Source organism: Heterodontus francisci, chromosome 14, assembly GCF_036365525.1.
Source record: "Heterodontus francisci isolate sHetFra1 chromosome 14, sHetFra1.hap1, whole genome shotgun sequence".
Lineage (NCBI taxonomy): Eukaryota > Metazoa > Chordata > Chondrichthyes > Heterodontiformes > Heterodontidae > Heterodontus > Heterodontus francisci.
In genome coordinates, this window is record NC_090384.1 from 37,941,337 (window position 1) to 37,966,374 (window position 25,038).

General features: G+C 45.8%; 1 protein-coding gene across 1 annotated transcript in view; it reads right to left on the bottom strand.

Annotated features, from left to right (window-relative positions):
* The window catches only part of pnpla2 (patatin-like phospholipase domain containing 2), an 84,500-nt gene extending 72,010 nt beyond the window's left edge, over nucleotides 1–12,490 (bottom strand). The window contains exon 1 of the mRNA XM_068046023.1: nucleotides 12,098–12,490. Within this exon, the coding sequence (XP_067902124.1) occupies nucleotides 12,098–12,290 (193 nt within the window). The 5' untranslated portion in view covers nucleotides 12,291–12,490. The remainder of the gene's footprint in view (nucleotides 1–12,097) is intronic.
* Nucleotides 12,491–25,038: the final 12,548 nt, after the last annotated feature.

The following is a 25,038-nucleotide window of genomic DNA, read 5'->3' on the forward strand; positions in this document are numbered from 1 at the left end:
CACATCCCCAAAGACATGCTCTATGGCAAGCTTGCTATCGGCAGCTGACCAACAGGTCGGCCATGTCTGCGATATAACGGTGTCTGTAAGTGAGACCTCAAGTTGACCAGAATGGAGTCAATGTATGGGAAGTCCTTGCTGCTGACTGGAAAAAGCAGAGGACAAAAAAAAAATCACCAGATAGCAGAAAAGAGAGCCCACTAGAAGGGGGGGATAAAAAACCATCAGACGACCTCAGGCCAACTTTATTCATCTGTGCCAGATGTGGAATTAATTGTCACTCATGAGTTGGCCTCTACAGCTACAACAGACGATGTTCAATGCAGAAGTGACAAACACCCCGGCGCAGTCCATTGTCTCCCGAGACGGACAGATGCCATACATCAACAGGTACCACATAGGTTTTTAGGAAATGGCACTCAATATACTGCCTTGGGTTAAATTACAGCCCTCTCCCCCTCACTCACTGGTTTTGACAGACAGGTTGGTCTGTGAGTCATTGGGCTTCTGTTTGTAGCCTGAGCCGCTTTGGCACATTGATCAAACTGGAATCCAGTATTATTCCAGTTTGTTTTCTTGCTCTTCAGGAGCTGCTAGAAGGCAGAACTAATGGAGTTCTCATCAGCAAGGGAAAGTGCACTTGTAAGAAAGCTGAATTAATTATTTATAGTGCCCCCTCCTTCCTATGGGGAAAGCACTCACCTCCATTTGAGAACCACCTTACATTAGCAAGATCAAAATTAACACCCTGTATTAAGATCATGGTTGAGACTAGGATTTTTGGCAAGAAGAAAGGATGTCCCATAGCACTTCACAACAAATTATTTTTGAAGTGTAGTTACTGTTATGTAGTCAAACATCGACACAATTTTTTGTGCAGCAAGGTCCCATAGACAGCAATGAGATAAAAGACCAGCAAATATGTTCTTGGTGATGCTGGTTGAGGGACAACACTTGACCAGGATATAGGGGGAATTCCACAATTTTCTTCTAATTGTGCCATGGGATCCTTTAGATCCACTCCAAAAGGCAATTTAATACCTTATTTGAAAGGCAGATCCTCAGGCTGAGCAGCACTCCCTCAGTGCCACACTGGACATCAGCGCAAATTATATGTTCAAGTCATGGAATGAGGCTCAGGACAGTGGACTGCCTCTGAGCCTAGCTGATAGTTGTCATCAAGCAACTGATTTGGGGTGTATGTTACAAGTTATTTGCTTTTCTCTACCCTGCTGATACTGCTGAATGAGCAGAAATATCATTCAAAATTCCACTTCATCTCTACGGATCTCCTCATTGTAACACACTCCTGAATTTGGGAATGAGAACAGAAAGTGCTGGAAATACTCAGCAGGTCTGGCAGTATCTGTGTAGAGAGAAACAGTTAACCTTTCCGGTCAATGACCCTTCATCAGGGCCCTTGAATTTGGGAACTTAGCTAAACAAGACAGCAAACTTGCAACCTTCTGCAATATTGCACCAACAAGCTGCTTGTTTTTCATTACTTTCATACCTACTATTTAACAATATCTTCACTATTCAGTACTGTGCTTTTTCTATGTACTGCAGTTCTCAGAAGTACTAAAAAATTCCTCTAAACATTGGCCCCCGACCAACCAGAACGGTATTTAATTATCACACATTTCAACAAGTGCAAATTCTGGCATAGACTCAGCTGAGAATAGGATATAATGGGTCGTTTACTGCAACTAATCTGCTTAATTCATTAAATGGTCCCCCTCAAGTTATGAGCAAGGTTTTCTTTAAACAGGACTTATTCCCTCCCCCCAACCCACTTTCTCAACCAAGAGGAAAGCACGTTGCAAAACTAAAGCGCGAGGTCACGGGGCACGACAGTGTTTTGTAGTACATCACGTTCCTTGCTGCCCTTGGGCTGTACCTACCAAGTGGCAAATTGCCAGTTCCCCGGAACCAAGGGGTCAATTGGTGGCGATGCAAGGCATTGAATGGACAACAGACTAATATTTGTGATCATGTCAAAAGGGCTCACTTGGCCTGTAGAAATCCTAGCATTTCTGTAACATCAAATGTCAACACAGTGTATCAGGTTTCATCCTAGTTCTTTCTTGTCATACAGCGACTCTTACTGAAAATGTACTTGAGAGTAGGATCATACGCTGCCCTCTACAATCAAATGGCTTGCTCATATACACTATCTAGATTTACATCTGAAGAATGGTTACGTGTATAAAAGCATCCAACTTCCTTGATTCCAATAGTAACCAACTGTGGAATACTACCCTAGCATAGATACAGCCTCCTTGGACTCTCTTTTAAACTCAGGCTCATGTGTATCAACATGATATGGATCCATAAGTCATTTGCCATTGCCCTTTAAGTAGATTTGTTTAGAAAATATTTTTATTTAATAATGCTGCCTTTACATTTTGTCTGCTCGATCCAGTGGAAAGTCTACATTTCTAAAATGCTGACTTCTGTGCAGTAACTAAATATCTACCCAAAATAGGAAAGGTGATTAGAAAACACTGAATTTCTCTGCTTAGTAATCATGTGATACTACTAACAGTAGGCAGTTTGTCCACCTCATTCCAGAAACATGCAGACATAATGCTCATCTCAAATGTTTTGTTAAATATAAAACAAAAGCTGATTTTATATTGTTCTTTTAGTTTGGCTTCGAGAAACCCAGCATCAGAAAACTGGCTACTGAGGTTTATGCGGCTAAGTCCATTTTTCTGCAGCCCAATAATGGATTCTTGGACCCAGTTTTACTTGGGCTACAGAAAATAGACCTAACAGCATAAATGCTGAGAGCCAACTCACAAATGCTGGGTCCCTAAAATACAACTTAAAATATTAAAGCATCTAAAATTCATCCTTAATATGTCAGCACATAGTGAATGTCAGAGGCAGGTCACGCAAGATATGGAGAGGGGAGGGAAGTGGGAATCAAAGGTTGTCAAAAAAGTATCAACCAAACCAAGAGAAAGCAAGCAATTACATTCTGCTAGCTGATTTTATAGTATCCCACCACTCAGATTGACAGTTTACTGCTAGTCACACTAGTTATGATACAAAACAAATTTTTAAACTTAGCCCAAAAAACATGATAGATCATGATTCCTGTAGGATGTAAACATCCCAAATACAATGAAATTCCTTCACTATAAAACTGGATGAGTATAGAACACAGGCAGCTATAATGTAGGTGGATATGTCTTCATTTAGCCAACCAAGCATCAGTCTTGAATCAGTGATAGCGATCTCACCTGGGAGACACACCATTGAGAGTTCAAGACCTACTCCAAAAACTTAAGTACATAATCTAGGCGGAGACATCAGTGTAGTACTAAGGGAGTATTGCACTGTCAGAGAGGCACTCTTTCGGATGGGACATTAAGCTGATCCCTCATCTGCCTTCTCAGACGAACATAAAAGATCCCATGGCACTATTTGAAGTGGAGTAGAAGAGTTCTCTAGCTGTCCTGGCCAATATTCATCCCTCAAGCAACACCAATGTAAATTATCTTGTCATTTATCATGTCCTGCCACATTTTCCTAAATTACAAGTGATTACACTTCAAAAGGATTTCATTGGCTGTGAGGTGCTTTGCAACATCCGGAGCTCATAAAAGGCATTATACAAAGTTCTTTCTTTCTGAAAACGCTATTGGAGAGACTAGCCAAAATGTTAATACAGCCAGTCTACTAAAGTTAGAAATAGCAACAATAAATCAGAAAGAGAGCAAGCAGCAAAGTTCACTGACTTGCAGTATGCTCAGTAGTATGATAGGGAGGGGGAGGGACCGAAGAGCTGAAGCAAAGTTCAATAATCGCTAGTACCAAAGAATTTTGAGTGGAGGGTCATGTTGCTCAAAATCACATGATATATTCCCTTTGAAAACCAAACAAAAAAGGTTTACTTAACATGATCAGAGGTTTACTCTGAAAAGTGCTCTAACCTTGATTTGCATGCACACGTGCCCAAAGGCTTACGCACTACCATCTGCCATTTAACAATAACCTGTATTTATATAGCACGTTAATGTACTAGGAAGTCCTAAAATGATTATCAAACAAAATTTGACACTGAGCCACAGAGATACTCAGGCAGGTGATCATAAGCTTGGTCAAAGAGGTAGGTTTCAAGGAGCATCTTAAAAGGAGAGAGAGGTATGGAGGCAAAGAGGTTTAGGGTGGAAATTCCAGAGCTTCGGGTCTTGACAACTAAAGGCGACCAATCATGGGGCGAAGGAAAAAAATAGAGTCTGGAATTCATTTGTATACAGGTTGTTCTGGCTTACAAACCACATATTTTTCCAAAAAGGGTGGTTCTAAACCAATCTATAGTTGAAGTAAAAGAAACTGTGCTTCAAAACCAGCATAAATACACATTTCAGGCTGTGGTACAAATCACAATAAGGAAAACCTTAGTGTCTGTAGACATGCAGGCTCCATCTTTGGTTTCAGATTAATAATACCAAACATGTAGTCAGTAACGACCTCAGGTCAAAGAATTAAATTCCACAACAAAATGTCAAAGATAGTCATTAAAAGAAAAGTGAAAATTGTAATAGGCTCCAAAAACTCGCAGCATGCAAATACAGTAGCTGAACATTCGAGTAACATATTCAGGTGAGAGTATCTAGTTCCAGGAATACCTTAGAATCAGGAAGCAACCTAGTGAAGCTACTATACAGGGCCACTTGCATCCTAAGCACCAAAAACAGCAGGCTACAGACAGACTTAAGCGGTCCCACAGTCAAGCTCTCTAGCCCTACTTCATCCAGGCAGCTGAACAGGAGGTGGCTCTTTGAACATCCCCATCCACAACCATTGTGGAGCCGAGTATGTGAGGGACATGGAACAAGGCTGAAGTCTTTGCAAGCATTTTTGGCCAACAGAACAAGTAAGTAATTCTACTTGGGCTCCTCCCGAAGTCCCCACCATCATAGATGCCAGTCTCCGGTTACTCCACATGGAGATTACTCAACATGGTATTAAGCAGCCGCCGAGTGCAACAGACAAAGGAAAGGCTATGGATACTAACATTGTAGCTGTAGTACTGAAGACCCTTGCATCAGGGCTAGTCACACCCCATGCCAAACAGCACCAGTGCAGCACTGCCACTAGCACCAATCAAATAATGTCTAGGTTATGTCCTATCCAGAAGAAAAAGGAAAAATCTAATCCAGCCAACTATTGCCCATCCTGAGGTTATACATATATCCCTGTTCCTTCATCGTTGATGAATCAATCTCAAAATTCCATACCTAACGCCATTGTGGGAGCATCACTGCCACAAGGACTGCAACTGGTGAGATTTTAATACACTCAAAACCCATTCACTTACAATCAGGCCCAACAGTTCAAGGAGGAGGCCCTCTATTACTTTCTCAATGCAACAAATGCATCCTTTCCAACACCTCCCAAGAACATTTCTTTTTAAATGTATATCTACTGTGTTTCACCCTTCCTCTATTTTTCCATTACCTTGCTCTCACAGTCAATCCCTTTCTCTAAACTCCGAAACTACTTTGGCTTGCTATCTCTATCTACCTTCAACATTGTCCTTAAAGCCCATCATTTGGGCATGGTATTTATCAACCTTCCCCAGACCTCTCCTATTCCTGCTCAAGTCTGACTCCCAAATGTGAAGTACTTTAGGACATCTTTCTTTTGGGCCTCCTTATCTCGAGAGACAATGGATACGCGCCTGGAGGTGGTCAGTGGTTTGTGAAGCAGCGCCTGGAGTGGCTATAAAGGCCAATTCTGGAGTGACAGGCTCTTCCACAGGTGCTGCAGAGAAATTTGTTTGTTGGGGCTGTTGCACAGTTGGCTCTCCCCTTGCGCCTCTGTCTTTTTTCCTGCCAACTACTAAGTCTCTTCGACTCGCCACAATTTAGCCCTGTCTTTATGGCTGCCCGCCAGCTCTGGCGAATGCTGGCAACTGACTCCCACGACTTGTGATCAATGTCACACGATTTCATGTCGCGTTTGCAGACGTCTTTATAACGGAGACATGGACGGCCGGTGGGTCTGATACCAGTGGCGAGCTCGCTGTACAATGTGTCTTTGGGGATCCTGCCATCTTCCATGCGGCTCACATGGCCAAGCCATCTCAAGCGCCGCTGACTCAGTAGTGTGTATAAGCTGGGGGTGTTGGCCGCTTCAAGGACTTCTGTGTTGGAGATATAGTCCTGCCACCTGATGCCAAGTATTCTCCGAAGGCAGCGAAGATGGAATGAATTGAGACGTCGCTCTTGGCTGGCATACGTTGTCCAGGCCTCGCTGCCGTAGAGCAAGGTACTGAGGACACAGGCCTGATACACTCGGACTTTTGTGTTCCGTGTCAGTGCGCCATTTTCCCACACTCTCTTGGCCAGTCTGGACATAGCAGTGGAAGCCTTACCCATGCGCTTGTTGATTTCTGCATCTAGAGACAGGTTACTGGTGATAGTTGAGCCTAGGTAGGTGAACTCTTGAACCACTTCCAGAGCGTGGTCGCCAATATTGATGGATGGAGCATTTCTGACATCCTGCCCCATGATGTTCGTTTTCTTGAGGCTGATGGTTAGGCCAAATTCATTGCAGGCAGACGCAAACCTGTCGATGAGACTCTGCAGGCATTCTTCAGTGTGAGATGTTAAAGCAGCATCGTCAGCAAAGAGGAGTTCTCTGATGAGGACTTTCCGTACTTTGGACTTCGCTCTTAGACGGGCAAGGTTGAACAACCTGCCCCCTGATCTTGTGTGGAGGAAAATTCCTTCTTCAGAGGATTTGAACGCATGTGAAAGCAGCAGGGAGAAGAAAATCCCAAAAAGTGTGGGTGCGAGAACACAGCCCTGTTTCACACCACTCAGGATAGGAAAGGGCTCTGATGAGGAGCCACCATGTTGAATTGTGCCTTTCATATTGTCATGGAATGAGGTGATGATACTTAGTAGCTTTGGTGGACATCCGATCTTTTCTAGTAGTCTGAGGAGACCACGTCTGCTGACGAGGTCAAAGGCTTTGGTGAGATCAATGAAAGCAATGTAGAGGGGCATCTGTTGTTCACGGCATTTCTCCTGTATCTGACGAAGGGAGAACAGCATGTCAATAGTCGATCTCTCTGCACGAAAGCCACACTGTGCCTCAGGGTAGACGCGCTCGGCCAGCTTCTGGAGCCTGTTCAGAGCGACTCGAGCAAAGACTTTCCCCACTATGCTGAGCAGGGAGATTCCACGGTAGTTGTTGCAGTCACCGCGGTCACCTTTGTTTTTATAGAGGGTGATGATGTTGGCATCGCGCATGTCCTGGGGTACTGCTCCCTCGTCCCAGCACAGGCATAGCAGTTCATGTAGTGCTGAGAGTATAGCAGGCTTGGCACTCTTGATTATTTCAGGGGTAATGCTGTCCTTCCCAGGGGCTTTTCCGCTGGCTAGGGAATCAATGGCATCACTGAGTTCCGATTTGGTTGGCTGTATGTCCAGCTCATCCATGACTGGTAGAGGCTGGGCTGCATTGAGGGCAGTCTCAGTGACAGCATTCTCCCTGGAGTACAGTTCTAGGTAGTGCTCAACCCAGCGGTCCATCTGTTTGCGTTGGTCAGTGATTATGTCCCCCGATTTAGATTTGAGGGGGGTGATCTTCTTGATGGTTGGCCCAAGAGCTCTCTTCATGCCATCATACATTCCTCTGATGTTTCCGGTGTCTGAGGCCAGCTGAATATGGCTGCATAGGTGTTGCCAGTAGTCGTTTGCGCAACGCCTAGCTGTTCTTTGTGCAGTACTTCTGGCTGCTTTAAGTGCTGCGGATGTTAAATCGCTGGGGGCTTTCTTGTAGTTCAAAAGTGCAATGCGCTTAGCGGCTATGACAGGTTCCAGCTCTTCATTATGAGATTGAAACCAGTCTGCATTTCTCTTCGCACTTTTGCCGTAGGCGGTCAAAGCTGACTCATAGATGGCATCTCTGATGTGGGCCCACTTGGTCTCAGCATCCCCTGTGGGAGTGTTTTGAAGGGCTGTTACAAGTGAATTTAGAAATTTTTGTAACAGCTGTGGGTGAGAAATTCTGCTCGTGTTGATGCGCGGGTGGCCCTTCTGCTTGGAATGATGCAACTTCTTTGGTCTGAGTCTAACCTTGCTGCACACCAGGGAGTGGTCGGTGTCGCAGTCCGCACTGTGGAAGCTGCGTGTGATTTGAACACTGTTTAAGGCGGCTCGCCTTGTGACAATGAGGTCTAGCTGGTGCCAACGACGTGATCTTGGGTGCCTCCATGAAACCTGGTGACAGGGTTTAGTGTGAAAGAACGAGTTGGTGATGCAGAGGTTATGATAGGTACACAACTCAAGCAGTCTCTGCCCGTTCTCATTCATCCTTCCAACGCCATAGCGCCCAAGGCAGGAGGGCCATGAGTCATGGTCGGCCCCAACCCTGGCATTAAAGTCCCCCAGCAGGAATAGGTGTTCGGTGTTGGGGATGCTGCTAATGATGTTATGGAGTTGTTCATAGAACTGGTCTTTAGCTTCAGGTGCGGAGCAGAGTGTTGGAGCATAGATGCTGAGTAGGTGTACTGGACCAGAGGTGGTGAGCAGTCGGATGGACAGTATGCGTTCCGAGCCATTTGAGGGAGGCTCTATCATGCTGAGCAAGGAGTTTCTGATGGCGAAGCCCACTCCATGCTGTCTTGGTTCTTCAGGATCCCTGCCCTGCCAGAAGAAGGTGTAGTCTTGCTCTGCTAGAGATCCACTCGCGGGGAGGCGAGTCTCCTGAAGTGCTGCAATGTCCACATTGAATCTACTGAGCTCGTTGTTAATGATGGCGGTCTTCCGAGAATCGTTGATTTGTGTAAGGTCTTCCGACAGGCCAGGACACATAGTTCTGACGTTCCAGCTTGCAAAGCGAAGGGCTGGTACCTTCTTTCCTTTTTTCATGTTGTTTGGTGCGGTGTATCAGTCCACCTTTCGGGCAATGACCCTGAGCTCCAAGCACCCATTGAAGCAGGCAGACTGTGGCGGGACAGAACCTTATTGACTGGGGGCTGCCCGGTTTGAGGCGGGCGGTAGCTGTCCAGTGAGGTGCAATGACCTCTCCCACCGACAAAGGCAACCCGTGGCGCCCAGTTTCTACGCCAATTTATCTGGACTTATAACCCGTAACTGCTGCCTTCCGTGTTGTTTTAGTCGCTGTGAGGCAACTATGGAGTGACCTCTCCATCTTACCACGTTAAAAGACATCACATAAAATGTACATTGTTGCTGTTAGGCCCAAAACCACTTGCTCGTGATATGAGTTGACCACTTGCTGACACTGCAGCAGTTGCAAAATGCTATGAAATCTAAATTCAGCTGAATATACTGAAAATATATCATCCCATATTATGTTTTGGCTAATAAACCAATGTTAGAAGTAGCTAAATCCTACTGGAGACACATGATAAAGGAGAAAAAAAAATTGTCCTTGCGCAAGTTCTGTAAATACACTATGAGTTCACTCAATTTCCTTACACAGCAACAGCCAGTAATTTTGACCCAGACAGTAAACTATCATTCATCTTTTACCAGACAAATAAATTTCTTACTCTATGTCTGTAAAAGAGATTAACAGGATTTAGACATGCTGTAAATTATAAAATGCATTAAACCGGACAAATTGAATTCCCCAGAAAGCATTCATTCAATGTTGAATCTATGGTTTTGTACATTACAAGTGACTACAATTCAATAGTGTTTCATTGGCTATAAAGCACCTTATGATATCCTGAAGAGCACTGTATAAATGCAAGTTCTTTCTTTCCTTCCTTCCATCACATTGGATTACGAACATGCTGCATCACCACAATTGTACGGTAACCTCAATCTATAATGGCAGAGGGAGGCTAGAGATTTGTTAAGAATGATGCAGACGTGGCCAACTAAAAGCATTTACTGAAGTTTAAAAATTAGAAGGTTTAATGATTTTTTTTTAAATGTAAGGGTCAATAGAGTTGTGAAATAACTAGCTTACCAACCAAGGTCAATAAAAAAAAAGATTCACGAGGTAATTAGTGCATTTCTAGAGAGAGAAGAAATTGAGGATATGGTTCATTGATGCATCAAAGCAGGATGGGCTCATTGTCCATTTCCCCATTTCTAAAGAAGAGGCCATTTAGGCTGTTCTGCCATTCAATTAGCTCATGGCTGATCCGTAGCTCAACACCATTTACCCACTTTGATCCATATCACTTGAGAAAATCCATACCCTTTGGTAAAACGTGCAGATTTCAGTTTTAAAATTTTTTAGTTGACCCAACAACCACAGCCAATTACAGATTTCCACTCCCCTCTGTGTAAAAGTATTTCCTGATTTCACTCTAATGGTCTAACTCCAATTTTAAGATCATCCATCTTTTTATGGATTCTCCCACCAGAGGAAATAGATTCCCTCTTTTTCCCCCTGGCTGGTGTAATCTAGAACATGGAGTCACAGCCTCAGAATAAAGGGTCAGCCATTTAGGACCGATGAGGAGAAATTTCTTCACTTAAAGGGTGTGAATCTTTGGAATTCTTTACCCCAGAGAGCTGCGCATGCTCGGTGGTTGAGTATATTCGAGCCAGAGGTCAAAAGATTTTTGGATACTAAGGGAATTAAGAGATGTGGGGACAGTGCAAGAAGGTGGAGTTCAGGTAGAAGATCAACCATGATCTTGTCAAATGGCAGAGCAGGCTCAAAGGGCCTGTTCCAATTTCTTATGATTCTCAATATACCCCATTGAATCCCTTTAAAATGTAAATGACCTCAGTTAGATCACCCCTAAACCTTCTAAACTCAAGGGCATGCAAGTCATATTAGTACATTCTGTCTTTACAATTTAACACTTTAAGCCCCAGCAATAGGCTTGCAAATTTGTACTGTACCCCTTTTAAAGTCATTACATCCTTCCTGATGTGTTATGCCCAAAACTGAACACAGTTCTCCAGATGAGGTTTGACCAAGGTTACAAACAACTGAAGCACTGAACTTCCTTCCCTTTGTATTCCAATCCCCTCAAGCAATCATAGCTATTATAATGATAAACCACATAAATACCACCACAAAACAGACTTTTGTTAATTTATCCAGTTTAAGCAAAATAATAAAACTGTAGTAACTAATGACACTGCAGGCACCCTACATCCACAATGCTGTTAAGTGACTATTGATCATTCCTGGCCTAAACAAACTGTTTAATAGTTAGTATAATTAATGTACCCACAGCTTTAGAAAATCTCCTTCGCGCAAGTTGACCCCTCAATACACCTTCCCATTAGTTATGTAACAACATTCTCTGTACCATGACAGCTCTCAGCCTTCTATTTATGCCCTTCTACAGACTTAATAACACTACCTATATTTTAATAAGTCATGCAGATTATATGAAACTAAAAAGAGAGACAGAGTAATGAAGCTGCAATTTTATCAAGGTATGTGTAAATTCAAGACAAACAGATGCAAGCAACATACAGATCCATCATGATCTCACTGAATGGCAGGAAGGGCTTGAGGAGCTGAATGGCCTACTCCTGTTCCTATGTAAACCATAAGAGTAAAACTCAGTTTACAGGAAGTCATTCAAACACTAAATCTGAATTATAGCTTCCTAACTATAATTCTATACATTTCACTGGTGGGTCTTGGTCAGGACAAACATTACTTACAACCACACTTGCATTAATGAGGATAGCACACTGCCCCACTGATGCAGGGGCACTGACAGAAGGTCCTTTCTGCCCTCTCAGGTGGTAAAAGATCCCATGGCACTGACAAAGTGCTGGGGAATTCTCCTCGGCCCACACTGGCCAATATTTATCCTTCAACTAACATCACTAAAACAGATTATCAAGTCATTTATGTAATTGCTGTCTGTGGGATCCTACTGTGCTCAAATCGCTGGCCCTGCTTGCTACATGACAACACTTCAAAAGTACTTCACCGGTTAGGAGGAGCCTCGGGACGCACTGGGATGGTGAAAGGCACTATCTGAACTCGGTGGCGTTGTTTTGTTCCTGTCCTTACTTGTCAGAGCTCACTGCCCCGCTCGCATTCGGATCAGCCCGGCTCTGCTTGGTTTCCCTGGGCCGCTTTGGTGAGAGAGTGTGTCCCGGGTACTTACCGAGACAGGCTCCGCTGACCAAGGCGCAGGCTGTCAGCGCGCCGGCTGATGCCCCGTAGATGTTCTTGGCGTTGTGCACCAGGTGAGGAGCGTGTTCGCACAGGCAGCTGGCCACCCCGATGTGGTAAATCCCCAAAAACCCGCAACCGGCGAACGAGATGCTCCAAGAGGACGAGTCGTCCGGCGGCAGCATCTCCCCCCGCGGCAACAACTCGCAACAGTGTATCTCGGGATGGGACAGGACAGGCGCCGGGCTCCTCTCAGCCTGTACAACCCTCACTCACATCGTCTGCAGCCTCCACCAGTTCAATTCCTACCAGCCATTCCGCATCCGATCAATTCACTTTGCTGCTTCGTGCCTGTCTGTTTGCACCCTACTTCTGCTGTCCTGTTTTCTTCTGGTCTCGGCCAATCATCTCCACTATACACCGAGATTGACAGCCTGCTCTTCCCACCCACCCCCCTCACCTCCGCCAATCACCGAGCTGCCCTGGGTACACTGCCCACTCACACAGGCAGGCTGTCAGTCAACAAAAACAAAACTTGTATTTGCATAGCGCCTTTAACGTAATAAAATGTCGCAAGTCGCTTTATAGGAGTGTCATAGGGCAAAACTCGATACTGAGTCACATTGTAGGACCCAACCAAATTCAAGGTCGAATTTTACACATTTCACAGACATTGCATTTTAAGAATTGTGTATTTCACGATTTCACATGTTTTAATTGTGAATTTCACTGTGTCCAACAACCCATGAAAATGATCTACTTAAAACAAAAGATGATAAGGGAGATTTCTGGTTTCAAATGGCATTTATTGTATTTTCAAAAACTATTGTACAAACCTTTTCCTTAGACAGCACCTTCCTCCTTAGACAGCACCTTCCAAACCTGCGACCTCTACCAACGAGAAGGACAAGGGCAGCAAATACATGGGAACACCACCACCTGCAAGTTCCCCTCCAAGTCACACACCATCCTGACTTGGAACTATATCGCCGTTCCCTCACTGTCGCTGGGTCAAAATCCTGGAACTCCCTTCCTAACAGCACTGTGGGTGTACCTACCCCAAATGGACTGCAGCGGTTCAAGAAGGCAACTCACCACCACCTTCTCAAGGGCAATTAGGGATGGCCAATAAATGCTGGCCTGGCCAGCATCGCCCACATCCCATGAATGAATTTTTAAAAACCTGACTATAAACTGGTCACATTCTTTACTCACTGAAGTCAGTGGTTGAATATAAGCATGGAACAACCTGCAACTGCCTCTTTCTTCAGATCCTGTTTCTGTGCTTTGGACTCCTGTCTAAGCTAAGACACAGCCCTCTCCGTGTCCATAGAGTCTGTTGGAATTGTCAGAGAACACACATGCATTAATCTGAGACTTCATCTCCTCACAATGTGTAGCAAAAACCTTCAGTAGGTTGTCCCGTTGTAGTTTATTTGCACCATTTTGCACATTACGTTGTATGAATACCCACAGCTTTGGGTGATCAAGTTTTTTCAATGGTATGTTGGAGCTTTCAAATGCATTCACAAGTTCCAATCTAATCAACTGATGATTTTCTGAGCTCTCCGTTGACTTCTTAAAAAAAATGAAATCATTGCTTATTTTTTTGCATGTTCGTTTTCCAGCAGTGTCAGATGCTCTCTTTCTGTGGCGATGGCTTTCAGACTCTAAGTGGCACTGAACTGTTGCCCACCATGTGTGATCCAATGAAACATTGCAACTTGTATAAACAGTATTCCACTATCAGCGTACAGAATTTGGCTTCCAAATTCTTTCACTCGACTTGCTGCAATAATGGTTGTGGCCGTTTTTGATTTTCTCATTCTGGCATTCTCGCTTGTCTGCTGATACTTGAGACTGCTTCCCTCAAAACTGCACCAGAAATCCTCCTTCATCTACCAATCAGCGAGTTGAGCCTTGTGTCAATCAATAAAACACGTGACGTTCGCAAAATGGTCAATTTTACGGAGCACCCTCCGTGACACATTTTTCACCGCTGTGAATTTGGTAGGGCCATACACATTAGGAGATATTAGGGCAGATGACAATTTTTTTTCTTTTCAGGTGTATTAGGATAAACAACTGAAGAGAAAAATTTGCTGGGCTACTGGAAAAGGGTAGGAGGAGTGGGAAGAGCAGATTTGCTTTTACAGAGAGCCAGCATGGATATAACAGGCTGAATTCAAGATGTCTGCATTCATCTAATTCTGGCCTCTTGAATATCCTTGTTTTAATCACTTCACCAGTGGTTTATTTCTATTTATTTAGAGATACAGCAGCGAAACAGGCCCTTCGGCCCACTGAGTCTGTGCCGACCAACAACCACCCATTTATACTAATCCTACATTAACCCCATATTCTTTATCACATCCCCACCATTCTCCTACCACCTACCTACACTAGGGGCAATTTACCTATCAACCTGCAAGTCTTTGGCTGTGGGAGGAAATCAGAGCACCCGGCAAAAACCCACACAGACACAGGGAGAACTTGCAAAGTCCGCACAGGCAATACTCAGAACTGAACCCAGGTCACTGGGCCTGTGAGGCTATGGTCCTAACCACTGCACCACTGTGCCAGTTGTCATGCCTTCAGCTGCCTAGGCCCTAATCTCTGGAATTCCTTCCCTGAACCTGTCTGCCTCATTCCCTCATTCTTTTCCTTTAACACACTCCTTAAAACCTACCTCTTTGATCAGGATTTTGGCCATTGAGTCAGAGAATGGTTATGCTGTTAAAAACCCTTAAAATTTACACCATGTTGAATGAGGTGTTACTGGGTTTATAATGGTGCACTAACCTCATAATTACTGTGAAACACCCTCACTGGCCCTGAGAAGCTTATTTTATATTTGGGAAATGTAAATTTTCTCCATTATGATACAAAATTTCCACATATTTTTAAAAGATAATTTTTTTAAAATTTGCTTATCTTTGTCTTAGCTTCTATCTTAATCCAATTATAATCATTTATCTCACTTATCTCTGAAAATATAAATGAAAAGTGAAGACTATTAAGTGCTTTTAACTTCCCTGTTTGAATACTTCGATGTGATTGGCTGTTTACCTGCTTGCTGATATCACTGTTGCTGCACGCCAAGACATCCCCTTGACTTGGCTCCAGATTTAAACTGACATCAGAGAATAGGCAACCACGCCAGAGATCACTAGATCCTTGTGAGAAGCTTTTTCCAAGGTCAGCAGCAAGTGACATTGCTTTGCCATTGACCATAATGTGCACTATTATTCACAGCTATATGATCGATTGCTCTGCTGACTTCCCCACTGAAACCAAATAAGTACAGAATGGGAGAACTTAAGAAAGGTTTTGAGTAAAATGGCTGTAACCAATTCTAGATCTTCAGGCCAGAGAGTGCGTAACACCATTCGGGTGTTGGTGAAGGACAAGGAAGGAGATGCACCTGTTAACCGTACCTTCTTCATCAAGAAAATCCTCATTGATTGCTGTGGATTCCAAGCTACGGACATCTTCTGCCTGCAAGACTTCCCCAGCAGTGGATATTTCGACGTGATGTTCAAAAATGTGGCGGGATGCATCAAGTTCCTGAAGGTGTTCAAGGAGAAGGGAAACCAGGCGCCGCTGTCCATCCTCACAATGAAGCCACTCTTCACGCTGCCATCACAACGTGACTGGGTGGTGACAATTCACCTCTATAACCCCCATGTTCCTGTCGTGGATGTACTCACCTTTCTCGCCAGGTACGTTGAGGTGGCCGGCAGCAGCACTGATGTCAAGGAACCATTTGGGATTTGGACCAGCAAGCGGCAGGTCAAGGTGACCTTGAAGGTCGATGCCAATGGAGCCATCATCCACCCTCCCTCCAGCTTTGCTATTGGGGGACGTCGAGGCTTCTTGGTCTATGCAGGGCAGCCCAGAGTTTGTCGCACCTGTGGCAAATCTGGTCACGTGGCAGTTAACTGCAGCACGGTTGTCTGCAAGAACTGCAAAAAGGAAGGCCATCAGACCAAGGACTGTAAGCAGAGTAAGTGTTGCAACTTGTGTGGTGAGGCGGAGAGTTTCATCTGTTGACTTTTTTTTATTAAAATAAAACCACCCACCTCTACAAAACCTGCCCCAAGCACTGCCTTAGTTATGCTCAGACGGCAAGGTCCAAGGAAAGGCTGGGAAAAGGAATGACATATGCGTCTGGTGCTGGGAAGGAGACAAGCAACCCTCTCCACAGCAAGGAAAGTCTACCTGAGAAGGAGAAGAAAGGGGAGGCAGCTGAAACCAGCGACCCAACACCTACCCTGTGCCCGGAAACCCCTCCTCTACAGAGAGAATCAATGGAGGAGGAGGCAAACAGATGGACAAACAGGTCAGTGGCAAGTGGTACAAAGGAAAACCACAAAGAAAAAACCTCCAAAAACAGAACAGGCCACCACCCAAACCAGTGACAAAAGGAGGCTACCATCTGAGACAGACTACAGCAGCTCCTCCTCACTGGACGAGGAAGGGCCAGAACGACGGCACCTGCAAAAGAAGTGGCAGAACTCAAAGGAGCTGGAAGATAAAGCCCCTCAGCCTCCGGACACTGGAAGCTGTGATGGGCCCAGCACGCCCCAAACCCAAAGTGCCGGACCTAGCGACATGCCCAGCGCATCCCAGCTCCGGGATACCGAGAACAAAGAAGCATCAGGCGCACTCCAGTTCCGGAAAGCCAGGAGCAGTGATGTTTTCGAGGAGGAACAGAGGGGAAAGATACCAACAGCAGAGGACCACCCAATTCTTGATGCCTACAAGACCGCCCCCCCCCCCACCGCCGCCCCATGTCACCCCAGTGGAACAAACCCTGCATGAGAAACCAGGAGGAGTTTCTGAGCCCAACTAACGTGAAACAGCTTGTGTACACTATAGGTATGCAGGAACATACCGAAGGACTGGGACTAGCAAGGACAAATGGTGTGGGAAGCAACATCTAACTTAAAAATGGGTATAAAGATTGCTTCAATCAACGTGCGTAGCATTAAATCTTCTACGCGATGTGTTTCAATCTTGGACTACCTCGTCAAGGTCAAAGCTGACCTACTGTTCTGCAGGAGTGTGGAATACCACACCTCAGCACCTACAGGCAGTGGTCGCGATGGTGGTTCCACGGGCCATCGATCTGGTCAGGGGGTAATGATTCCCCTTCCTCTGGCCTGGGTATTCAGCTGCGGGGAGGTAACTTCACCATCTCCGAAGTTAAGGAGATGGAGAGTGGTCGCTTCCTCGTAGCAGATGTAATGTACAACAACGCTCTGCTCCGGTTGATCAACATGTACGCCCTGGTTCAATGCAGCGAGCGGTTGACCGTCTTCCAGCAGCTCCCACTGCTGCTGGCGATGTCCAGGCCAGTCATCCTAGGTGGTGACTTCAACTGCATCATCGACACAGCTGGACAATCCAGCAGAGACGACAGCAAACTGGACACTACGTCCAAATTCTTGATAGAAACAGTAAAAGATGCCAAACTGCACAACATCTTCAGCAAACCTGCAGATGGAGCGCAGTGTAGATACACCTGGCCTAGATCGGATAGGTCTGCCCATTCCAGGATTGACTTCCTGTTTGTGTCCCGTGCTGTCACGGTCAGATCCACTGACGTTCTTCTCCGACCACTGCCTCTTACTGGCTGACTGTCACTTACAGGATGACCAGCGGGTTGGCAAGGGGGACATGGAAGCTCAATGCTACACTGCTGACCCCAGAGAACGTTGAGGAACTCAAAAGGGATTACAAAAGTTGGAGAACAGTGAAACCCCTCTTAGAGTCTCCAGTTCACTGGTGCGAGGCCATCAAGGAGAACATCAAGAGGTTCTTTATCTTCAAAGGTGTTCAGAGGGTGACAGAGAGACAGAGAGAAATGCCCCGACTCCAGAGAAGTATGCAAAATCTGCTCCGGCTGCAGACGATGGGGGTCGAGGTCAAGGAGGACCTCCATGAGGTGAAGAGTCAGCAGGCCTCGCTCTTTGCCACGGAGGCCTCCAAGATCATCTTCCGGTCCAGAGTCTGCTCCATTGAGCAGGATGAGACATGCTCGCATTACTTCTTCCAAAGAGTACACACACAGAGCTCTGTGATCAGCAGACTGAAGGAAGAGGATGGCTCGGTGACGTCTTCACAGTCCGACATACTAAGGATCAGCAAATACTTTTATGCTGGGCTGTATGATGTGAAGCCCACGGACAGCAGAACCTCCCAGTCCTTCCTGTCATCTATCACAGAGGTCTTAGATGACAGCATGAGGGAGAGACTGGACAAGCCGCTAACTTTGGACGAGCTGACAAAGGCCGTCAGGTCCTTCGAGACGAGTAAAATTCCTGGAAGCGATGGCTGACCAGTTGAGTTGTATTCGGCCCTGTGGGACTGGATTGGCCTGGACCTGCTGGAAGTATACGAGAGTATGCTTCTGGCTGGCAGCATGTCAGAATCCATGAGGAAAGGCAACATCACCCTCATCTACAAGCGGAAGGGGGAGAGGGCAGAAATCAGAAATTGGCGAACCATCTCACTGCTTAATGTTGGCTACAAGATTCTGTCCAAAGTCAACGCCAATCGAGTCAAGTCTGCTCTGGAGTTGGTGATTCACCCTGACCAGACCTGTACTATACCCAGCAGGAAGATCTCTGATAGTCTCGCGCTACTCAGGGATACGCTCGCCTATGTATGGGTCAGGAGGGTGGATACCTGCCTCATCAAACTGGACCAGGAGAAGGCTTTTGACAGGATATCGCACACCTACATGATGGACGTGCTTTCCAAAATGGGGTTTGGGGAGGGAATCTGCAATTGGATCCAACTGCTCTACACAAACATCAGTAGCGCAGTCTCAATCAATGGATGGGAATCAGAAAGTTTCCCGATCCAATCTGGAGTTAGATGGGGCTGTCCTCTCTCCCCTGTCTTGTTTGTTTGCTGTATTGAACCCTTTGCTGAGTCCATTAGGAAGGATGCGAGCATAAGAGGGGTGACAATCCCAGGCAGTGGAGGCACTCAGGTTAAAACCTCCCTGTACATGGACAACATCGCCGTCTTCTGCTCGGATCTGCTGTCTGTTCGCAGACTGATGAGCATCTGCGACCAGTTCAAATTGGCCTTGGGAGCCAAAGTTAACCACGGCCAGAGCGAGGCCATGTTTTTTGGGAACTGGGCTGATCCTTTGTCCCCTTCACCTTCAGGACAGACTACCTGAAGGTGCTGGGGATATGGTTCGGAAGGGCCGGGGCAAGCGCCAAAACCTGGAAGGAGCAAGTAGCCAGGGTACACCATAAGCTGAGCATGTGGGAGCAGCGATCTCTCTCCGTTGTGGATAAGAACCTGTTTATCAGGTGCGAGGCGCTCACGTTGTTACTGTACGTGGCGCAGATCTGGCCCATCCCCACTCCTGCGCTGTGGCAGTCACCCGAGCCATTTTCCACTTCATCTGGGGATCCAAAATGGACCAGGTCCGGTGGGACATGATATTCAAACCTCTGGATAAGGGCGGGAAAAAGATACCCAATGTCGCCCTCATCCTGATGACCACCTTCGTGTGCGGCTGCATCAAGCTGTGTGTAGAGCCCCAGTACGCAAACTCCAAGTGTCACTACGTGCTGAGGTTCTATCTGTCCCCGGTGTTGCGAAGGATGGGTCTGGTCACATTGCCATGGAACACTCCATCCAGTTGGACCGTGCCGTACCACCTATCCTTCGTGGGAAAGTTTCTGCGGAAAAACACCTTTGAGCACCAATCCATCCGGCAGTGGTCTGCATGGAAGGTCCTCAAGGCCCTATGGGAAAAGGAGATGGTGGATCCTGTCGGATGGTTCCCTGAGCAGACTTGGCTGGTGGTGAGAAGAGCCCTCCCCGTCAGATCCTTCCTGCACGCCGAAAGTCTCAACTCCTCTGCACAATGCCCTCGAGGTGGCTGTGGTGGAGAAGAGACGGTTGCCCACCTCCTTCTGGAATGTGTCTTTGCAAAGTAGGTGTGGAAAGAGATGCAGTGGTTTTTGCCGAGGTTCATCCCAAGCAGCTCTGTAACACAGGAGACTGTGCTCTATGGGCTGTTCCCAGGGACGCACACCGAAATAAACATGGAGGACCATCAATTTGGTGAAAGAGGTTCTTTGGTCTGCCCGAAACTTGCTGGTCTTCCAGCGCAAAGAGTTGTCCATGACCAAGTGTTGCAGATTGGCACATTCCAAGGTCCAGGACTATGTGCTGAGGGACACACTAAAGCTTGGGGCAGCCGCTGCAGAGGCTCAATGGGGAAAGACCACTGTGCAAGGTCTCCCCACCAAGGTGAACTGAGGGGCTGGATCCATGGAAAACCCCTTGGGCTGTATCCAGAAAATATGCGTTTGCTGCAAAATGTGCATAGCATGTAAAATGAAATGGAAGGGTTGTGAGGCAACTCACTCCCTGTATTGAAGGAAACTGATCTCCTTTGCACTTTTTGGAATGTCAACTTGGTGCTGTTTTGAACTGTTTTGTAATATATTTTTTACAGATTTTTATGAATAAAGTATATTTTGGGGAAAAAACTTAGGAAAGACAGCCAATTGTGCTAATGAAGGAGAGATTTTAATCACTTTTGAAGTTCCAAGCAAGCCTCCAGTACAATACCCAAGAGCTCATTCCTTAGGTGTGGTCTTAGAATGTCAAAAGGCTTTGTGATGTTGGGTGCGATTGAATATATCACATCAAAGCTCGAACTTGTCCTCATACAAAGTCTCCAGCAGGACTAACAGGCCAATAATTAAAAGCATGAACAGCATCTGAGCTTCCTCTTCCAAAGCCAGGGCACTAAAGCCAATTGCAACAGCCTTATTGCCAACTGTCTAAGATCATTGGTTGCTTTTGGCCTGCAACTTGGCCACAGAAATCCATCGCTTTGCTTAAGATTCTCCAAACCAAACTACTGAGACATTTGCACAGAGTTTTCGTTTGACTGATATGGTGCGAAGACTCTCTCCAAGTAGTGGCACAGTGTGATAAATGTGCTGCTGGAATATAATCAGCTAAAACTATTCAGTTTACTAGTATACAGCACTGGAAATCTTCCTGCTGTTTGTCTGACCTACCTATTAGCTCTTTGGCTGGGTAAGTTATAAGGAACTAATTAAAAAAGATCCCAGTGACCAGCGATTGGCCTATTTCTAGGTGCCATCATTGAGCCAAACAGGCTATAAATCAGTACTCTTTAAGTGCTGCAGACATAATTTTGTCTCACATAATTTAGTTGCCACCGAGGGTTGACTCAGTGCCAACCTTCTATCACTAGGTGTGGCATTGTTTCAGTTTTCAAGTATTGAGTTAGATATTCCTTGGGGATAGTATTATTGGTCACTCTAGCAAGCATATCTCCCATCTGTTATGATCCAGAGTGTATCTTTTATTGCCCAGGATCTAATTAAAGAATGGCATGACCAGGAAGCATAACATAGAACCTTTGAACCTTTGCTCCATATACCAGCTGCTCCAATATCACATGTGCTGCCCCGTGCATTTTCCCTTGTTTGTGGAATGTGCGGGTGGGGCAAGCACTCTGATAAGACAAGACATGATGTCAAGACAACAAATTTTACATAAAATTATGAATGAACCGAATCATTTTTTACAGTGTTATCAGTCAATTCCCTATGCTTCTCATTCATGGAAAAAAAAACAAAGCTACAAATTTAATGATACCCTAGGCATAGACTTTTTTAAAATGTGTCCTCGGGATGCGGATGATAGTGGCAAGCCGATCCAAATGGCACTGAATGCATTAAGGGTTAACCACATCGTGTGGGACTGGAGATGGATATAGCCCACACCAGGTAGAGTTAGCAGACATCTTACCAGAATGATATTAGTGAACCATTTGAGTATTTATGATACTCTGGTAGCTTTCATTGTCAGCAGTTGCCGTGGCAAGATTGTACTTGTCAGCTATATGACAGACATCTGCCTTCAGAATGGTGAAGGACCTAAGCAGGCTTGCAAAGAGGTAATCACCTTGATGTTGTGCACTTCCAATCCAAGCTGCATATCAGACTCACTCATCAATACTTAATTCAGATCCTGATGTGAGGGACTTTGACAAAGTTGCACCTGCTGTGAGGCTGACTCCCTGCCTTGAAGGAGAGGTCAGTGTAGCTTGGAACCCTCTCTCTTTCTGCTGGAAATGCACGTCACACTTCAGTCCTGATATGGCGTGTAGGCTGAAGGAAGCCTTCCAGATCCAAAGGCTTTAGCACATAATTTAGACTGACACATCAGTTCAGTAGTGATGGAGGTGCCATCTTTCAAATGAAACATCAAACTGAGACCCCTTCTGCCCTCTCAGGTGGGACATAAATGATCCCATGGCACTATTTAATAAGAGCAGGCCAATCTCCTGGTGACTTGGCCAACATTTAACCATCATAAAGCAGGATATTTGGTCATTACCAAGATACAAAAAGGATGAGATATTAGATGCTTTTTATCACCGCATTTTCAAAGAACTGTCCAGTGCTTCAAAATGTCAGGCCACAATAGCCCAAAGAACCTCCTTTGAGGCCACTGAGATCAATAACATTTCTCATTCATTTTGATCTCACTCAGCTCCCTGTTCTTGTGAATAGAAATCATAATTATACCCAAGATATGAAGGGTATGCCTGCTGAAACAGAATCTTATTCACCAGCCTCAGAAGGCCAGCTCCAGTACAAGTCACTGGTTATAAAAACAGGAAATGTTGCAGATACTCAGCAGCTCTGGCAGCATCCGTGGAGAGAGAAAAAGAGTTAACGTATCGGGTCGATGGCTATCAGAACTCACTGAAGATAGGTCATCGACCTGAATCGTTAACTCTGTTTCTCTCTCCACAGATTCTGCCAGGCCTACTAAGTAGTTCCAGCATTTTCTGTTTTTTTATTTCAGATTTCCAGCACCCAAGTCACTGGATTTTGGCACTGTCTTCTAAGCCCACTAAATTTCTCCCCACCCATGCCTAGAACAACTATTATGAGTTTGGTATGAATACTGCCCATGTTTGTGACCCTACCATTAGTTAGGTGGCCTACACTAAGAGTCCACTCCTTCCTAGATACTAATTCATTAAGGCCTTCTGTTTGGGAAGAAGTCACCACCATTTTTCCAACCTCCAAACTGGTAGTCCCTTCCTCCAACCATGTATAATGCTTTCTCTAGGCAACAAGAATGTTGGAATAGGTTTGCTGAGGTAAAATGGATCAACAGCACTATAGATAAGCACAAGCACAGAGGAACTCGTTTGATAATAACTGACAACAAATCTGACAACCAATTTGTGCAATCCTGATCCTTTGCAGATGTACACCAACACACTGATTGCTCTTCATGGGCTGGATTTTTGCATTGGGGGCAGGAAACGGAAGTCTGGACTGTTTCCAGGTCTCGAACCCACCCTCGGAGGGGGGTGGTGGTAAACGGAATTGAGTCACGATTTTTATTGGGGCAACCCCTTAATTGAAATAGGTTGGCAGGCAATTAGCAGCTGTGGGGGCAGGAACAGAGGTGGGTCAGTGGAAGTGCAGGCCCAATTTAAGCTCACCATCGCAGCCATTACTGTGGCTGCTGTCTGAGTGGTGAAGGAGCACAGAGCAGATTGAGCCTTGGCCTGGATTGCTGTCTTCCATCATGTTTCAGGAGAACCGGAGGCCTGGAACTTGGTTCTTTGGCAAATACCTTAAAGTGTTGCTGGAGGCTGTGAGGGAGAGAAGGGAAGTCCTCTACCAGTGTTATGGCAGGAGGAGACCACCCACCCAGACTAAGCAGGCCTGCTGTTGGGATAGCAGCCACTGTCAGTGGCAGAAGTGTCATCAGAAGCATATGCTCTGGCAAGGTGAGTGCAACCCCCAACCCAAAGGACAGGCCTATGGGTATTCACACTCCAGCAGGCACACCAGCTAAGGAGCTTCAGGGCGCATGCTGCTCCTGAAAATGGGATGGGTGCATGCCCAGTGCACTTACTCATCCTTCAGAATGACTCAGAGCCATGTCACCAATGAAACATGCAGCTTCTAATGAATTGGAGCAGCTGCCATTAGTCACAGAGGACTACAGTGTGTTATCTCACCCTCTCTTTTGTCCTTGCAGGAGAAACGAGTACATAATTCCCGGGAAAAGGCACAAACAGAAAGAGAGGTGTCCTACTTCCAGGTTATCACACCAATGAAAGATCAAGCAATGGAAAAATCCAGGATTGTGGCCCTGGCGAAATAGGAACTTATGGTGGAGATGGTGATTACAGAGGGCAATGCGTTCATTGAGGAGGTGCAGTGCACTCCACCCTTTCCAACACATGTCGAGCACTGAGTTGCATTGGGTAGCCTCAGCACTGCAGCGGATTCTACTCTCCTAGGCTAGCTCTTATCTATTTTTGTGTCTCCCACAGGTGCAGACATCCATCCCTCAACACCCTCTTCGTCTCCCTCCACAATACCAGAAGACCAAAATCGAACTGAAGAAGCACTATCACACTTTACAAGTGCACCATCCACCAGCGCAGATATTCTCACATCGGTGGGTCCTTGCCTGGGTGTAGCACAGCTATGGGCAGTTCCCTCAGAGGAGGGAGGACAGACACAGCTGGGCACAGATGCAGGGCCACAAGAGTCACAGGAATAGAAGCTCTACCTGGGACAGCAGCAGGAGATGTGCGCCCATATGTCAGAGAACCCTGAAGCAATGCAGGGTCATGGACAGAGAACGGAGGAGTCCATCCAACCATTGTGCACCACAATGGCTCAGGGCTTTGAGTGCATGAGCTCCTCCATTGAAAGAGTGGCCAACCTCATGGAAAGCCATATGCAGCAGCACTTGGAGTGCATGTAGGAAATGCGTACTGACATCCACAGGATGCATGCCACGCTGTGTAGCCTGGCCCAGTCAGCGGCATTGGTGGAACAGTGATGTTTGGAGTGGATGCTAGTTGCACCC